The sequence below is a fragment of the Helianthus annuus genome, chromosome 16 (assembly GCF_002127325.2).
Source record: "Helianthus annuus cultivar XRQ/B chromosome 16, HanXRQr2.0-SUNRISE, whole genome shotgun sequence".
Classification (NCBI taxonomy): Eukaryota; Viridiplantae; Streptophyta; class Magnoliopsida; order Asterales; family Asteraceae; genus Helianthus; species Helianthus annuus.
Genome location: NC_035448.2, coordinates 99,617,361 through 99,634,732, shown reverse-complemented (window position 1 = coordinate 99,634,732; position 17,372 = coordinate 99,617,361). Strand labels below are relative to the sequence as shown.

General features: G+C 40.7%; 1 protein-coding gene across 3 annotated transcripts; it reads right to left on the bottom strand.

Annotated features, from left to right (window-relative positions):
• Positions 1-12,637: 12,637 nt before the first annotated feature.
• LOC110916976 (synaptotagmin-4) lies at positions 12,638-17,134 on the bottom strand. Of its 3 annotated transcripts, XM_022161610.2 has the most exons (13): positions 16,828-17,134; positions 16,640-16,744; positions 16,498-16,548; positions 16,298-16,418; positions 15,579-15,700; positions 15,381-15,482; positions 15,206-15,280; positions 14,965-15,044; positions 14,657-14,807; positions 14,350-14,580; positions 13,949-14,242; positions 13,409-13,522; positions 12,638-13,306 (listed from the first exon to the last, which is right to left on the bottom strand). In XM_022161610.2, exons 1-13 carry the CDS (start codon positions 16,930-16,932, stop codon positions 13,160-13,162), a joined length of 1,698 nt encoding a protein of 565 aa, XP_022017302.1. In that variant the 5' UTR covers positions 16,933-17,134; the 3' UTR covers positions 12,638-13,159. The 3 variants fall into 3 exon arrangements, with proteins under 3 accessions (XP_022017302.1, XP_022017304.1, XP_022017303.1); XM_022161612.2 differs by lacking the exons at positions 16,640-16,744; positions 16,828-17,134 and adding an exon at positions 15,858-16,009 and having other exon boundaries at positions 16,098-16,418; XM_022161611.2 differs by lacking the exons at positions 16,640-16,744; positions 16,828-17,134 and having other exon boundaries at positions 16,298-16,423; positions 16,498-16,543.
• Between the last annotated feature and the right edge of the window lie 238 nt (positions 17,135-17,372).

The following is a 17,372-nucleotide window of genomic DNA, read 5'->3' as shown; positions in this document are numbered from 1 at the left end:
TTTATATTGAAGGCGAATTTATTCAAACACTCTTCATATGTTCGTTTACTCAACATGTTCATGTATTTACGGTCTATACAAAACATGTTAATTAACCCAAAAGGGAGATTAGAAGGTGGTTTGGGTAATTTTATGTCTCGTTCAGTGTATAGATCCTGCGAGAACCTGGTTCAAGCCTAGTAACACCTCACGATTCGGAGCGGGCATTACCCACCATGGGAGAGGTGCAAAAAGCTTGAATCCCTTATTCTTAAACTACTATTAAAACTTTAAACCAACTCCGCGAGAACTGTATCTCTTCTGAATCAGACCAACGGGTTGAGGGTGATCGCCGCCTCGTAAGGGGGGTCCACCACATTTTTGCATTAATAACTTACTTAATTATCTTTCAATATTCCGATCTAGTGGGATTGTATCCTTGCTGACTCAAACCACTAGGTTGAGGGTAACGTCACCTCCAAAAGAGGGACCTACTACTATAACTAAGATAATCTCTTAAAATGCCAAAAGTGCGGAAATCATCAAAAGGGTACATGAAAGATAAGTTGGATCCAAGTGATTCTTTATTGTCAATCATTTTTATTTTATTTTTATTTTCTATTTTTATCTTTTTATTAGCTTAAAAATCTTTTCTCAAAAATTGGTTCGATTAGACGTTGACGATAAGCAGGTACTAAAAGCTCTTGTGTCCTTGGACAACCTCGGTATCTTGCCATCACTATACTACATTCGCGATGGGTATACTTGCCCTAGCGTGTGTGCAGAGTGATAGTAGAATATCGTGTTTTATAAATTTAAAACTTGAAATCGTCGAGTTAAAAATAGAGCTAAAAATATAACTAAAAATACAATTCACCCACACACGTCAAGTTTTTGGTGCCGTTGCCGTGGAGACAAGGATCTTAGGAAAGCTTAAAATTAATGGCCTAATCATTTTCTTCCTTTTCTTTTTAAGTTTTTCCTCTTTTTCTTATATTTTTCTTCTTTCTGCAGAATTGACACGGGGTCGTGCTGCTCCAACATGGGGCCGTGTCAACTCTCCAGAAACTTAAAACTATTTTCTCCCAGATTCAGAGTGCAGCACGGGGTCGTGTTGTTCTAGCACGGGGCCGCGCCGACTCTCTTTGTTTGTAAGAAAATAGTGGCCGCCTGATCCCGACGGCCTGAAAAAATAATATATATATATATATATATATATATATGGATTTCTTTGATTATTTCTATCCCCGCCACTCTTACGGGTTATGGTGCGATTTTTGCGGGGAGGATCATGAAGAAGCGGAATGCGGCGTTCTAAACTTCACTCCCCACTATTTAGCCCCATTGGTTTCCTGTAACGAAACCCCATTGTTTTCCTGTAACGAAACCCCTAAAACAAGCGGGAGTGGAAATAACGAGAAAATCCCTCTGCCTGAACCCCATTGATCCTCTTTTCTACACGACCTAGAACCCATAGGTGAAATAGAAAAGAGGATCATCCAAAAAATCCAAGAGATAGAATCTTATTTGAAGGCGCGAAATTCATCAAAGATTCCATCCGATGGAGGAAAAAACAGGCATACAAGACAACATCGAGGTCAACCAAACCTCTACCATAGACGACCGCGAAAACGAAAGGGATTGTAGTTCCTGTATCGATTCAGCCATGACAGTCCCCCTACCGTGTGTGAATCTCACACCAACAGCATGGACATGAGTGAATCGATCACACATTCTTTAACAAGAGCCCGAAAAAGGTAAATAAGGGAAGGCCCTATTTTCCCATTCTTAAAGAAACCTTCTACCTTTCCGACAACCTCTTGCGTTTTCGTATCCCTCACCTAACTTTGCGGTATATCCGACAGATACGGTGTTGTTCTAACCAGTAAGGAACCACCCGACATTGGATAATTCCTTAAAAATTTAGATAAAATTAAATAAAAGCTCTGACACGGTGTCGTGTTCTTTGAACACGGGGCAGTGCCCACTCTCTTCCAGTAACATGGGGCGTGTCGAACTAACATGGGGTTGTGCCACTCATATTTTTTCGACACGGGGCCGTGTCAACAGTGACGTAGGCCGTGTTCAGCTAACGGACAACATTCTCTGACACATGCATCCGGCACGGGGCCATGCTGCCTAGGCACGGGGCCGTGCCCGTGTGCTGTCACTATCTATAAACTCAGCCTTTGGGTGAATGTTTGGAACCATTCTCAAAAGGCAAGATCTCTGAGATTCTTCACACATACCATAAGAGTTATGTTCTTAAAAAGTTCTCAATTGGGCTTCTTGTCTTTTCCTCTTTTGTGCATTTCCTCTCCTTTATTCTCCATGAACTCCATTGAAGTTTGAAGCTTCAAGCTTCAAAAGCTTCAATAGGAGGCTCATACTCTTGATTTTTAGCTCAAGGTTTTGCAAATTCACGTTAGTAAAACAATATTTTAAGTTATTTACATTCAGAAAATCAAAACTCAGTCAAAACTAACTTAGAATAAAATTTTTAGAGCTAAAAATCTGGAACAGATGGAGCAGCACGGGGCCTGCTGAATGGTCTGATCTTTCATTTCTTTCTAGCGGTTAGTCATTTTCTCTCAAGATGGTGAGCAAACAGAGTGGAACATCGTCGACGAGCTCCAGAAGTCAAAAGAGGAAGAAGGCTCTCAATCGAGGCTACTCTCGTAAGATACGTGAGTGGCTTAAGAGAGAGCCTTGATGAGATGACATTGGTGCAGGAGGTTCTCATAGACCGAGTGAACTACCTTACCATGGGGCTAGAGAGAGAGCCTTGATGAGATGGCATTGGTGCCATGTTAACCTTCCAGTATCTGGGAACCTAAAATAGAAACTTTTTCTGGACTACACAGGGCCATGCCTACATAAGCATGAGGCCGTGCTACTCTTCTGATCATGCATTTTTTTTGTTTTTGTTCGCAGAAAGTCACGCAACTCTGTATAATTCGCAGGAAATACAACCTGGTGCATGACCTCTACCTCCGACAAATACATAAAAGTTCCACTCGATGAAGCTGAGCACTTTTTTAGAAAGAGACTCCAAGCTAAAAACCGACAAAAAGCCTCAACCCAAAACCTCCCCATAGCGGATCAACGCGCTCTAATGGATTACTTACGGCCTACGGTCGGTAATCTTGGAGCCGCTATTAACCCTCATAATGTTGATGCTAATAACTTTGAGCTTCGACCACACCTAATTCAAATGCTCCAAAATTCCGCCACCTTTCACGACCTAACCGATGAAGATTCCTATTTACATATTACCAACTTTTTGGAAATATGTGACACTTTTCGGATCGACGGAGCCTCCAATGATGCTATCGGCTCTGTATGTTCCCTTTCAAAGACCGAGCAAAAGCTTGGCTAAACACCCTCCCAAGTGGGTCCATGAACACTTGGGATGAACTTGCCCAAAAATTTCTCTACAAATATTTCCCTCCCGCTAAAACCGCCAAACTCATGACCAAGATTAACTCCTACTCTCAAGACGACGAGGAATCATTGTACGAGACATGGGAAAAGTTCAAGGAGCTATTAAGGAAATGGCCACATCATGGTCTTGAACGTTGGAAAAAGTGTCTGTTTTCTACAATGGACTCTTACCACACAAAAGGCAAATCCTTAATTCCAGCTCCGTGGGACTCCTTGGGAATCGGCGCCCCGATGAAATTTATAATCAAATTGAAGAAATTGCTCAAAATAGTTTTCAATGGCACAGTTCTAGGGGTTCAAATCCATAGTCCCGGGTGCCCACAAAGTGGATGAAATCACTTCTTTGGAAACCTAAATCGAAGTCTTAACTTCAAAAATAAAGAAACTTGAATTAAATAAAACGGCTTCGGTTACGGCTTGTGAAGGGTGTGGCGGCCCCCATGAAAACTAGGGTTGTACGAAAGATTTAGAAAATCAAATGAAAGTGGTAACTTACCTTAATAACCGCCACGACCACCGGGAGCCCCAAGTAACTCTTTCACTCCTGAGTGGCGAAATCACCCCAACTTTAGTTGGAGGGAATCAGGGGGTAATAACCAACACAATCAAATCAACGATCTAACTTTCAAGAACAACCCCGAAATGAGCAACAAGGCTTCCAACCACAACAAGGAGGAAGAGAAAGACACGAGGATCTAATCGCTCGTCTTTTCTTCGAATCCGAAAAAAGGTATGCAGAGAGGTTCCTATAAAATGTTGCCGAACTTAGGAACCAACGGGCTAGCATGCAAATTTTTGAAAAACAAGTAAGCCAAAGTTCTCCGAAAGACCATAACGAGCCTTGCCTAGTAATACCGAAACAAACCCAAAAGACCATGTAAACATTATCAACTTAACAAACCGGAAGGCAGGACCCGACGATGAACCATCACCACCCCAAAATACCACACAAACCACAAACACACCCATCGGTAAAAGCCAAGAAAATACTCAACCCCAAAACAACGAACTAATTAAACCACCACCGGTCCGTTACCCCGGTCGTTTACTACGGCAAACGACCGACGAGCAATTCACCAAGTTCGTGAGCTTACATAAACAACTTCACATCAATCTCCCTTTTGTAGAAGTCCACACACAAATGCCAAAATACTCCAAGTTAATGAGGGACTTTCTCACCCACAAAAGGAAGATTGAATCCATCCAACAAGTCAACTTAAGTGAAGAATCACCGCGACACTCCTAAACAAACTCCCAAAAAAGAAGATTGATCCCGAAAGCTTCACCATTCCTTGCTCCATTGGAGGATCACTGGTAAGCAACACGCTTACCAACCTAGGGGCTAGCATTAACTTAATGTCCGCCTCTATGTTCAACCGACTCGGATTAGGATAACTATAACAACCCTCCTAAAATATTCCCGACACCCCTAATATATTTAGAGTGCCCCTATACGTCCTAAAATATACCCCGTATACGTAAAATAACCCTAAATACCTTTATATAATTAAAAATAAAATAAAATCAAGATCTAAGGGTCGCTCGCGGGTCGCGAAGACCTCAGCGGTCTCTTACACGGGGCGCGACAGCTATGGATCATGGCGACACCCTGAGATGCCACGTGGCAGCATCGTGGCAAGTCTACCCGGTGATTGGTCAAGGCTAGGGCCGACTACCCCTATGTTGCGGACCAGGAAGGCTTAGCCTTCGGCTTACGCGGGGCGCGACGAAGTCAACAATCAGCCCTATAAATTGCTTCGATCGGCCTCAATCCCAACTCGCTCAAACTTTTACTTTCTCTCTCAATTTTTGCATAGGAATCACTATACCCAGGCATTATACCCCCTAATTAACGAAGTTTTGCCTCGTTGTAAGTATCATAACCCCCGGTTACGTATTAGATACGCTGCCCGATTGATCTAGTGCTCCGTAACGGCTGTCGAGGTTTTGCCCGACGTAGTCGTTGGAGTTCTGTCTCGGGGAGGGTATAACTAATGTAAATATTGGGTTATTATACTAACGCGTGTGCATTGTTTAATTAATAGATTATAACCAGGAAAATCACAGGAAAACCCTAAAGTTGCAATGTGAGTAATCTCCTTTTTGTAAACTATTTTTACAAAACCTTAATTATTTTAAATTATAATTAGCAGTGATTTAGTCTTTGTAATTCTTCAATTACTGCCGGTATGTTGGGGTTTTGTATACAAAATGTGGAACACATTACCATTGGACAACGAGTTAGCCCATGTGTAATATGACCCACCAGTCAGGATTGACTGTAACACCCCGTGTTTCGAAAGTCAAAGTCAAAGTCAAAGTCAAGATTTAAGTCAAAGGAAGAAAAGATTGCTAATTGCGATCAGTCACTCCTTGCTCAATTCCTGTTTTGACTTCTTTAACTTGTAGATAGTCTATTTATGCTTTTGCGTTAGTTGTATTATGTGGAGTACTTCTTATAATCGAAGTTTTATCGCTATTTATCGATGTTTATCGCTTACTTTATCGCTTACTCGCTTATCGCAATCGCATTCGCAACTTGAATTGCGCGTTCTGGATATTGTTTTACGTGTGTGTGCTACTTATGTGTTACTTGTGCATGTTTATTTATGTTATGTTGTGGTGATCAATCGAAACACAATCGCAAATCAATCGCAATTGAATCGCAAACGCTAAACACAAGTTAAGTTAGGATGAATATATGTTGATATAGTAGTTGGGATTAAAAGTAATTTGAATAGGAAACTCCATCGCATCGCAACGCTCAACATGCGAATCGAAACCGCAAAACTTGCCGCGAATCGAGTGGTCAGCCGACCGAGCTGCCACTCGATCTGGCTGCCACCCGATCGAGTTGCCACTCGATCGAGCAGCCACCCGATCGGGCTGCTACTCGATCGACCAACCCTTTCTCCTCTTTTCCATTTATAGAAACCATATAAATACCCCTCATATGTCAACATCCCTTGATGTTGACAACTCTCTCTCTCTCTCAACTCGCTCCAGCCGCTATTTCCTCAGATTTCTCGCGATTCTTGTAAGTTTTCAACCTAAATCTTGTACTTTCTTGATCTACACGCACTCCTACACCTTTCTATCTTTTGAATCTTAACTTTTAACCGTGAATTCACTAGATTTGAGGTGTTCTAGGATGATGTCTTCATGGTGTTCTTGAGAACTTCATGTTTTGGCTTCAATCCACCAAGAACAACTCAGATCTGTATGATTTCCACACAGATAAACAAAGATCTTGCATAGATCTGAACATATTCATGGTGAAAAGGATTGAAAGATGGTTTTCCAACATTCTTTCAACTCTTTTACACTCAATGCACTCAAAACCGATAGAATTCGGAGCTCGTTCTGATCTTCTACTCGTTCTTAGTGATGTATCGGTTCAAGATCTAAATTCTATCCAGAAGACTAAAGATTTCGGGTTGAACATGAAACACCGTCACGAACCTGTGAACGGGTTGGATCTGGGTGATTCCTGTCCGACCGGGTCACTAAGTCTTGACAAGGTTTATGTTGTTTGACACGTTATTGTACAGTCTCGAGAAAATGCAAACTATCAAAACAACCAAGTGAAGAACATGATCAGGTTGTCTGAGACGGATTGCCGTCCGATCGGATTGCCACCCGACCGGACAGCCACCCGATCGGATTGAACCTTAGGTCCCACACTTAACTTTTATTTTAACATTTGAGGTTGAACATTGAACGAATTGCTATCCGATCGGATTGCCACCCGATCAGATTGCCACCCGATCAGATTGCCACTCGACCATGTGATATTCTGACTTCAACACTTAAACAATTTTCAACATGTTCAATGCATACGGATTGCCACCCGATCGGATTGCAATCCGATCGAGTGACAAACTGCTGTGAACTTGTTCTTACTGAGGTGTCCTACCAATCGGATTGTCGCCCGATCGGACCGCCGTCCAATCGACCAACCTGAAGGGTGGAGATACTTCTCTGTTTTCAAAATGCTACAACGAAAACTTCAAAAGTCAAGCCATCATACACAAACACATCCATCCCAAACGAGGTAACAATCCAATCAAATGGTCACCCGATCGGATGACCATCCAAACGGATTGTCACCCGATCGACCGGCCACCCGATCGGATTGACACCCAATCGGATTACCGTCCGATCTCCTGATACTTTATTCCGTTTGACGCGTCACTTATCATTTATGCTATCATTCTGATCAGGCTAACCTCGCTCTAAGCGCTCCCTTCAATCCATCAACGCTGTGAGTATACTCGAACCCTTTTTGGCTTTCGCACTTTTGGGTGTCACATACGTTACTTATTCTAAATCACATCGAACACACTACATAATACTATAAGGCTAACCGTTACCGCATGTTATATGTGACTTAATGAATGCTTGTTTGTTATGTTTACACATGGATTGCTGTCTACCTGCCTTAGCAACAATAGTACTATTAGTTTGGACTCACCACCTATTCACCCAGGGGTTGTTAAGGACAATTAATCACATGGGTCACTGTGGTGATCATGTATTACGAACTGCCTTGCGCAGTCAACCCGCAGTCATTGGTATTGATAGGATCATGTCGATAACTTACGTGCTTCATTTCACCATGTGTACGTGCTGGTTATGCGTAAACGATTTCGAACTCTATTATATCTACTAAACTTGTATGCTCACCTTTACACTATGTGTATTGACTTTTACGTTAACGTATGTGGCAGGTGCTTAAGATGTTTGAATGCTTTGCTTGCTATGAAATCGAGGCTAGGAAAGGTCTAGAAACGAATAAATGAATTGTCTGTACTTGAAATTTGAGTTGTCGGAACAGAACTATTTGACTAGATTTTGTCTGTAATAATTATATTACTTTTTATGTCATGGTATGGGATATGATGCTTTAAATAATTGGTAATTTTAGTTGTTATGGAAACTTCTGGACAATCTGTTTCGCTCAGTGCCACGCCCCGATGTTTCCGCCATCGGTTGGGGTGTGACAGATTGGTATCAGAGCCATAACTATAGGGAATTAGGCAAGACTCGACCTAGTCCGGGTCAATTTCTTAGAAACGACCTAGTCTATAGTTAGGTACCAACAGACTGACTTGTGCAAATCCTTAGGGGTTTGGTACGAGTTTACTTGCTATTTCTCGCTATTCTCGCCTACACTACACTATCACTGCACTCTAATTTTCAAAGCAAGCAAGTGATTGGTCGAGATTTGGTGTGAAAACCGCAAACTCTCGGCCAAATCGCTTGTTCGACCCGCATTATTATCTATAAACACGAGAATTTGCGTTGAACCAGGAGTGAAATCCATACTTTAACGCAGATTTTTGTCTATATTTTTTATCTAAACTGGACCCGAGTTGCTAAGTTAGGGGTGAAACCTGAATCTTGACGACTTGTTCCGACCTCTATTTTGGTTTTATAGAACTCTCACCAAAGTCTCGACGGACTCCAACGACTCGAAGTCACGCTTTAACTGGAAGGATGCGTGCCATTCGCCCAAGTTCTAGGCGAGAGCACAGTCCCGAAGGCCGAAGTGTGCACCAAAGGTCTTTGTGAATAGTTGAACCACTTTGGGTAGTCGATGTCTATCAGCCGCAGACAATCTATTTCTCGATTTTTATGTGTTTCGATTCTGAGCTCGCTACTGCCGACTCTGATATTTGTCGATTTTATGTGTTTATGTGATTTATCTGTTACGTGTTTCAATTTTTGGTGATGTTATTCACTTTTCGCTTCGCTTTTGATCGACACACACGACTCGCACTGCACACCTCTACCCAAAATGCCGATAAATCGATGCTCGGTTATGCTATACTACGCACTATGTACTCGCAATCGCTATTCTCGAATGCTCGCGGCCTTTAAATGATAGCTTTCTGTATTCTGACTGCCTCTTGTGCTTATTTGCTTTTGTGCTTTTGTGCCACTGTGCTTCTGTGCCTTACGTGCTTTTGTGCTTATGTGAATCTATGACTATGTGTCTCTGTGTTTATGTGCTACGTAATCGTGTTCCTGAGCTTTAGTTGTATTAGGTGTGTGAGGTGAGATTCGATTATATTGTGTTGAGTCCTGTGGCGATGTCTGTTCCAGACAATGAGTTACAAATTTAATTTAGTTAGTTATTAAAGAAGAAGAATACAAATTAATGATTTTTGTAAGTTTACCAATATACCCTTATATTAAATTTAAAGGCAAATATTAAATGAAGTAAAATGAAGCATTCTTATTGGTTGAAACTTCTTCTTTTTTCTTCTTACAAAAAAATTCTTCTCATTTGAACCCTCCACTATATATGTATGTATATATATATATATATATATATATATATATATATATATATATATATATATATATATATATATATAAAGAGGAGGAAGAGGAATAAGAAAACAAGGAACCAAAAACCGCAAAGAAAAAACAAGACAAGGAATTGAAGCTAACTTACAGGGAGAGGCCCAATGATTAGGCTGAAGGTTGGTCACAAAGTCTTCAAATGCTTAGACAAAGAACCCTTTGTATTGACTGGAGGAGCTTTGGACACAGTTCGAGAAGCTGGTTGAGATTTTTGGTTGCTGGCACTCCGTAACCCGAGACGGATGTTCCGGGGCTCGGGAACTGTGACACCAGTATTGACCGTTGAAACAGGCTTGCGCTTTCGGGATAGACGTGTAGCTAAATCCTCATCCCCACTGCTGACATCTTCTACCGGAGGGGAATTCTGTGAGCCCCCCCTCAGGAGAAGGAGTCCCTTCTCCCAGAACCACCCTAGCGTTGGAACCTCCAACATCAGGGATATCCCCTCTAATGACACCACCCATTTCTGGGTTCACCACACCTTCGACCACGTTTGACACCCCCCTGCAGCAAAATACACAGGGTTATTTGTGTAGAGGCAAACAAACACAAGAGATGACTGAACAGACAAGACCAAAGACCTCAAACAAATTATAGCCAGAATCACCATGAAAAAAAAAAGAACTCACCTCTGCCCTCGTAGAAGGCTTTGGGACGGATCGGGTATAAGGGGCTCAAACCTCCCATAGCAAGGACCCCCTTTGGAAAATTGAAGGCCCGGATAGGGTGCTCATACATCTTTCGCCATAACACAACCTTAGCCGCCGAGAGATGAGGAACACTATCATCTATCACCGTAGCAGGGTCCCTTAGGGGAAGGGACTCGAAAATCAAGGAAGGAGAGACAAAAATAAACATATTCTTCCATTCTTTGGGATATGTAGAGGTAGGCATGAAGGAGTAGCAAGGAAGGGAGTGCCTATCTTTCCACTTTTCAAACGTAAACCAATCTCCGTCTGATCAGAGTCGATAAAATCGACGGAACAACAACAAGGAGGGTTCACCGGCAAATGCAGCACAGGAAAGTTCGAAGTGAACAATCCTTAAGAAAGCCAAAGGGTGCAACGGAGAGAAGTGAATTCCGTAGTGCTTTAAAAGAGCCATCTTGAAAGGAGAGAGTGGATACCGGACACCACAACAGGAAAAAGACAGGGTATAGATGACGATCCTCTCCGGCGAATAAGTCGCCAGATCGTTTGAACCAGGAAGCCTCGGAGCAAACTCCGATGGGATTTTGTAAGAAACAACAAAGGAATCCAACTCATCTTTAGTGATGATACAACGGATTGAAGATCGGCCCTTTCTACTCATGATTGAAGTGTGGGGAAGAAGTCGGAGGGAAATGCTAACAGGAGAGAAGTGTGGAATGATGAAACTAAAGACTAATCCAGGGTTTTTAAAGAGCTCTTCCAGTTAAGGCGGTAACCGTCTAATCGACGATTTAAAGACAGCCTTTGATTTAATGCACGTGGATAGAGATCAAGAGCCCTGACCGTTGGATCAAAAGGTTTAAGCAAAATCGAGGACCGCCAGACGTCGTCATCATCACTGAGGCCCCATTCCACAGTTGAAGCGTCGTTACACATCAGTCCAGGCCCACATATCTTGAGTCTTGTAGCCCATGACTAGAGATGGCTTGTCGATGAGGCCCTTTGGATTGGGGCTTCTCGTCTTGGGCCTCTTCACATTAGGCTTCTCAGCAGGCCCAAAGCTTATAATTTTTTCTTATAAAAGAGAAATGGAAGAAAGAGCGAGAAAGGAGAGGTCTTATCTCTTGCAGGAACATTAATTGCCTGCCAACTAAGGATTGCCATCGTCGGAAATTGTACGAGGAAAAGAGCAACTTTCAATTAATGCTCGAGGCATCATGCCGGTAGAAACCAGACACGTGTCTGAGTCTTCCAAAGGTATCAAAATAGGTTAGATGACATTGGGCTTCTCATCGGAGAGATAAGTCTCCGCTATATAAGGCAAACTCAAGATCATTCTAAGTAAGCATTGAATTCCAGTTACATTCAATACACGCACACACCACATTAAATCCGGACATTCTCCGGATCGCATTCAAGGCTCTCAGCCTAGAATTCGTCGGAATAAACTCCATCTTCACCGGCAAGCTTTCTTATTTTCACGCCGGAGTTTGGTCACGGATTCCCCTCCCCGGGGTCCTCCGTGGTGAGGCTAACGGTGTTTTGTTTTGTAGTCCATCATACCGTTGACGAGCCTCGTTAACCTCAAATCAGAGTTTAGGCACACGACATTTACCATATACCAATCATTTTTTTCTTAATGAGTAAATTACACAGATTGTCCTTTAATTAAATCCTAAATTGCAGTCCCTGCCCTTTCCCTTTAATTTGTGCATTCCATGTCCTTTAAATAACAAATTTGCACACTCCTTGTCCTTTTCTCCAAACCCCATCCAACAACCCAGTTAAATGCACCCATGTGCCTCTCACATGATGGGTAAAATTGTAAATAACCTTCCACATGGGTGCATTTAACTGGGTTGGTGGAAGGTTATTTACAATTTTAAGGGTAGGTGGAAGGTTATTTACAATTTTACCCATCATGTGAGAGGCACATGGGTGCATTTAATTGGGTTGTTGGATGGGGTTTGGAGAAAAGGACAAGGAGTGTGCAAATTTGTTATTTAAAGGACATGAAATGCACAAATTAAAAGGAAAGAGCAGGGACTGCAATTTAGGGTGTAATTAAACGACAATCTGTAATTTACTCTTTCTTAATTTATTTATTGACTTTTTTTTTTTTTCAAAAACTGTTGGAATAACTTTATTAATTAAAATTATACATTGGCATGTTTCATAAATAAATATGTAAGTTCACTTTTTAGTTACTGTCTTATCAAATAATCGTCACATTAACAAATATCTAGTGTTATTACATTAACAGCCATCTATAAGATAGTAGTGCATCCTCATTTCACATTTTCACATTTTTGGATCCACCACTAAACCGGGGTCACATTAACAGTGAATACGCATTTCACATTTCTGGATCCACCACTAACCTCGGGTCACACAAACGGTGTCATATTTCTGAATTCACCACTAAACTCGGGTCACATGGACCCCCATTCTAGTATGGTCACTTGTGCCTTTTCTTGCCAAACAGAAAATTGTCATTTACAGTTATGCCTTGTTTACAATATCAAGGGCCATACAATCTCTTCTATATGTCATTTACAGTTACCTCAACGAATTCCGTCAAAAGAAAAGAGAACAACAATAAAGAAAGAACCAATTCAATCAAGGTGAGGTCCTTGCATTGCATGTGATTTCATTGCAGGAAGTTGAAATCTGTGGACAATGATGCAAACGAGTGCACATTTGAATTTGAGTTATCACGCATCGCGGACTATTGTTTGCGGGGTCCATTTGAGATGCAAAGTCAGCTTTCCTGATTTGCACCCATCCAAAGCGAATGTCTCTGTGAATTCGCCTTCTAATATGACCCTCGAAAGCGTCATGATGCATTTACCCATCTTGTCCTGCATAAAAAAAAACCATATGAAGGGACACTCATTTCGTTTTTACTTGTTATCCGGTTAAAGAGGATCAGTTACATGAATAGAAATGACACTGAGGTGTACCTTTCCGAAAGTATCATGATCCCACACCTCACACATTAACAAATCACGTAATCCATCTTCGACAACAAAATCAAATGTTTGATTCCATACGGGATTTAAGGTGTTATTTATAACCTGGAAAACAGAAATCATTTTAGCTTACAACATGGTATATGAGCAATTACGTAGAAACCTTCAAGGGATAGCGCAGTTGTTCCAGCTTCCACTCGTTTCTGCCTTTAACCCCTTGAAGGCCACTTGTCCTACTTCAGCTTTGTTTTACGTGGTCTCATTGGTCTCGTGGGTCAACATGGTATTGATTGGCCCTGTGAGTTTTTCGGTAACTCGTTCTCATGGTTATACAAGTATAACAAGAGAAGGTTGGGTTTTGGGTCAAAACACATTTTAGTCTACGGGTCCAGCTCTAGCCGGTACTTTTGTTCCATGTCGACTTATGAGTCGTTTCATTTTAGGCTAATTTTTTTCATTTAATATTTAAAGAATAACATAACCTGGATTGTTTGAAATGAAATAATAACAGAAGAAATATTAGAAACTTACTCTGGTCTTCAGTTTTTGTTCGGTTTTCTTCATCAAAAGTACAACATAAGGATCACTTTTTCCCATAAGATCAACAGCTGGCAAATCTTGAGCAGACATTACAGTTACAGAAAGAACTCCTCTCCTTATGACTTCTTTTTTCTTCTGTGCAGCAAGTTTTGCAGGATCCACATCTGTTTCACTAATTCCGGATTTAAGAGCCTTCTCTAAATCCGTTAATCTAAAGTCCGGGTTAATCGGATTCTGTAGTCCAGTCTCTGTGCCAAAAGGACAATACAAGAGCTCCAAATGCACCTACACCATCAAAATTATCAAGAAACATGCTAAAAAATGTTGAAAAAGATTAATTTATCTTTATTCTACTATTTTTACCCGTTAAGGAGAAAAAATAACGACTGTACCTGGCCTCGGTTCTTCGTATCTCTTTGAATTTCCAAATCTTTGACGAGTTTGATCCATATATCTTTAACCTTTCCAGGTTCAAGATCCTTTATGGCAACATGACCACAACCGATCAATTCAGAAGCTTGGACTCCTTCATCATCAAACACTCTTATTGTGAAGTATTGGGTACTCGGATCTTCAACAGTGAACTCGAAATGCTCGTTCCAAATAGGATTTAGTTGGTTGTTCTAGGAAAACAATCAACATTACATTTATATCAACGTAGAACAAGAAAGTTTTATATGGAAAATATTGTCTACTTACAATCGTCTTGCTGTTTTTCATCCTGGCACGTAGAGGGCGTACGAACAACATGGCGTATGGATCAGATTTTCCTATAATGTCTTTATTTGTCAATTCTTTTGCTTCTATGAGCTTTACCTCTAGTATTCCGGCAGGCTTCAACTCCAAGTCACTAAATGAAACAGATTAAAATAAATATTTCTCATGAATAAATAACAATTAGATATGTTTATGATGATAGTTCCTTGTACTTATGCAAGAGATTGTTTCCATAATTCAAACTTGTAATATTTTCGCAGTTACTAACCGAACAGAAACTTGTAATGTACCTATAGTCCCCTGCTAATATGGGTATGACGATTCGCATTGGCCATGTGACTGAATCCTCAACAGCATCCTTGATTGTTTCCTGTATAAAGAGAAGTACATTAGTATTATTTGCCTTATTAATGACAAAGTAGGGGGCTATATTAAAGCCTAAGAACAATGTAAATACGTCGAATGGTAAATTGGTATTTTAAAACCTTCTGAACTAAAATCAAAAAGAAGGAAAAGGAAAATAGCTTAAACCTCTATGGCTTCGGATACCCCAGGAAGTGCTGATAAATCTCCACCGATAACTTTTAGTGTGAAATCCAGTTGTTTCTGTGCATGAAAAACATACAAACAGTTGCAGCAAAATGTGAGAATGCGAGAAAACCTGTTAAAATACAAGTGAAAGCCTTCAAAACAAGTCATGGCACACCTTTTCTCTCAAGGAAAATAGAACTGCTCCAAAACAAGGAAACTCGTCAACTAATGGTTTGAAAATGAGTCTGAAAAGACCGGTGAACGCGATATTTTTTACCTGTTGCAAAAGTTGATGTAAAAAATATTACCAAGAAACATCTAATTATCAAATATGAGTTGTTCGATGGAATATGGTATCAAATATTAACCGAACCTGTATAGGTAAAGCCACACCAACTTTGGTGACAATATCCAAAACAACATTCGGGTTTCCATCCCATTGCATCTCTAATTCCATGGTAATTTCCCCAGGATCACCTTCATCGACAGATATTCCTACATGACAACAAAGAACATCACCATATCTATCACATTGATAAAAAGAAAGTGTTAAGTAACAGATGAATTGGAACAACAACAACAACAACAACAACAACAACAACAACAACAACAACAACAACAACAACAACAACAACAACAACAACAACCATACCCAGTAAATCCCACAAATAGCAAAGCTACTTATAGGGTCTGGGGAGGGTGGGATGTAGATAGACCTTGCCTCTATCCCTAGGGATAGAGAGGCTGCTTCCAGACAGTGGCGAAGCTTGAAAATTTCCACCGGGGGGTCGGAAGTCACCGAACCTAAAAATTCTATATAAGTAATCGGTTTTTTTAATAAAACCGGGGGGTCGAAAACGTATATATCTAAAAAATTCTACACGAAACGTACATATATAACACTAATAAGCGAAAAGTTCGGGGGGTCGGGCGCCCCTCCCGGCCCCTTAAAAGCTACGCCCTTGCTTCCAGAAGAGACCCTCGGCTCCAAAACGAACAGCAAACCAGCACATCAAGTCAAAGAATATAGAAATATAGAATATAGAAAAAAGAAGTCCCCTATACCAAAACGAACAGATGAATTGGACAAACCTGTAAATTGTGGAGCCACAGTACCAAGGGTTAACTTTGAAAACTTTAGAGAAGACAAAACCATCGGTTTGTATTGCTCGAGTATCGGCTCCACGGAGCTTCTTATTAGATCTGATGCTGCCTATGCTAGCATCCAAAAAAAGAAACTGTAACAGTTTAAAAATGTTATTCCCATGATTGATAGAATGAAGCTAAAGTACCTCATCAACATATGGCCAGATCTTGTTCATCATATCATTAAGCCAATTTAACTGTAGTTTACAACACAAAGTGTATTAATCACCTAAACCATTTATTATTATTACACGAAATAATAAATTTAATAAACAAAATGTAACTCAACTTCTGTCTCTTTGCAAATACAACCCAAGGAGGGTAATACTCTCCTGGAAGAAGCTTTCTTGAATCTGCAACTGTCATCCTTGCAAACGCTGCGATGGTTGCCGCCTGAAAGAAAACGCAATCGTTTTCATATGTCATTAAGAGATATATAAATAATAAAGGTGTATGGATGAGAAACATAAACATACCAAAGTAATACGTTGAGCTGATCGTAAAATTTGTTTACGGGCGACAGACAGCATGAAACAAATGCCAAATGCAACACCAAACAAGAGACCGCCGAAGAATCCCATCCTTGTGATTGTTTGTAAACACAACCCAATTGATTACTCTTTCTTCCGGTGAGTTTTGTTGCGGGTTTGGACATGGGATCTCAATGGCAGAGGTGGTCATTGAATATAATTTTTGTTGGTGAAGAGATTGGACGCATGGAATAAAGTTTGTGCATCCTAACCATTTCTTTTCGTGTAGGGGAGAGAGAGCAACGGAATTTGTTAAAAGTGGGGGGTAACGTACGAATCAAATCAAGTGGCTAATAACATTTCAATTTATATTATCAATTTATCATGGTATATTTTGTGTTTTAGGGTGTTGTAAGTGTTTTCATTTAATTCCTTCTTTCTATAACTGAATTTTCTTTCCACATGTTCTGTAGTAAATTAATACAGAGAGAAAAAAATAGTGACGTGGTGCCAAGGCGGGCGACATCCTGTGCATGCACCTTTTGTTACCG

Bases quoted from the DNA above. Each gene is read 5' to 3' on its own strand.
- LOC110916976 (XM_022161610.2), bottom strand. From the start codon at position 16,932: ATGGGATTCTTCGGCGGTCTCTTGTTTGGTGTTGCATTTGGCATTTGT. The intron at 15,483-15,578 runs GTTCGGTTAATA...CTTTTGCAACAG, and splicing joins GTGTGGCTTTACCTATACAG to GTAAAAAATATCGCGTTCAC. The intron at 14,243-14,349 runs GTACAGTCGTTA...TTGATGGTGTAG, and splicing joins ATACGAAGAACCGAGGCCAG to GTGCATTTGGAGCTCTTGTA.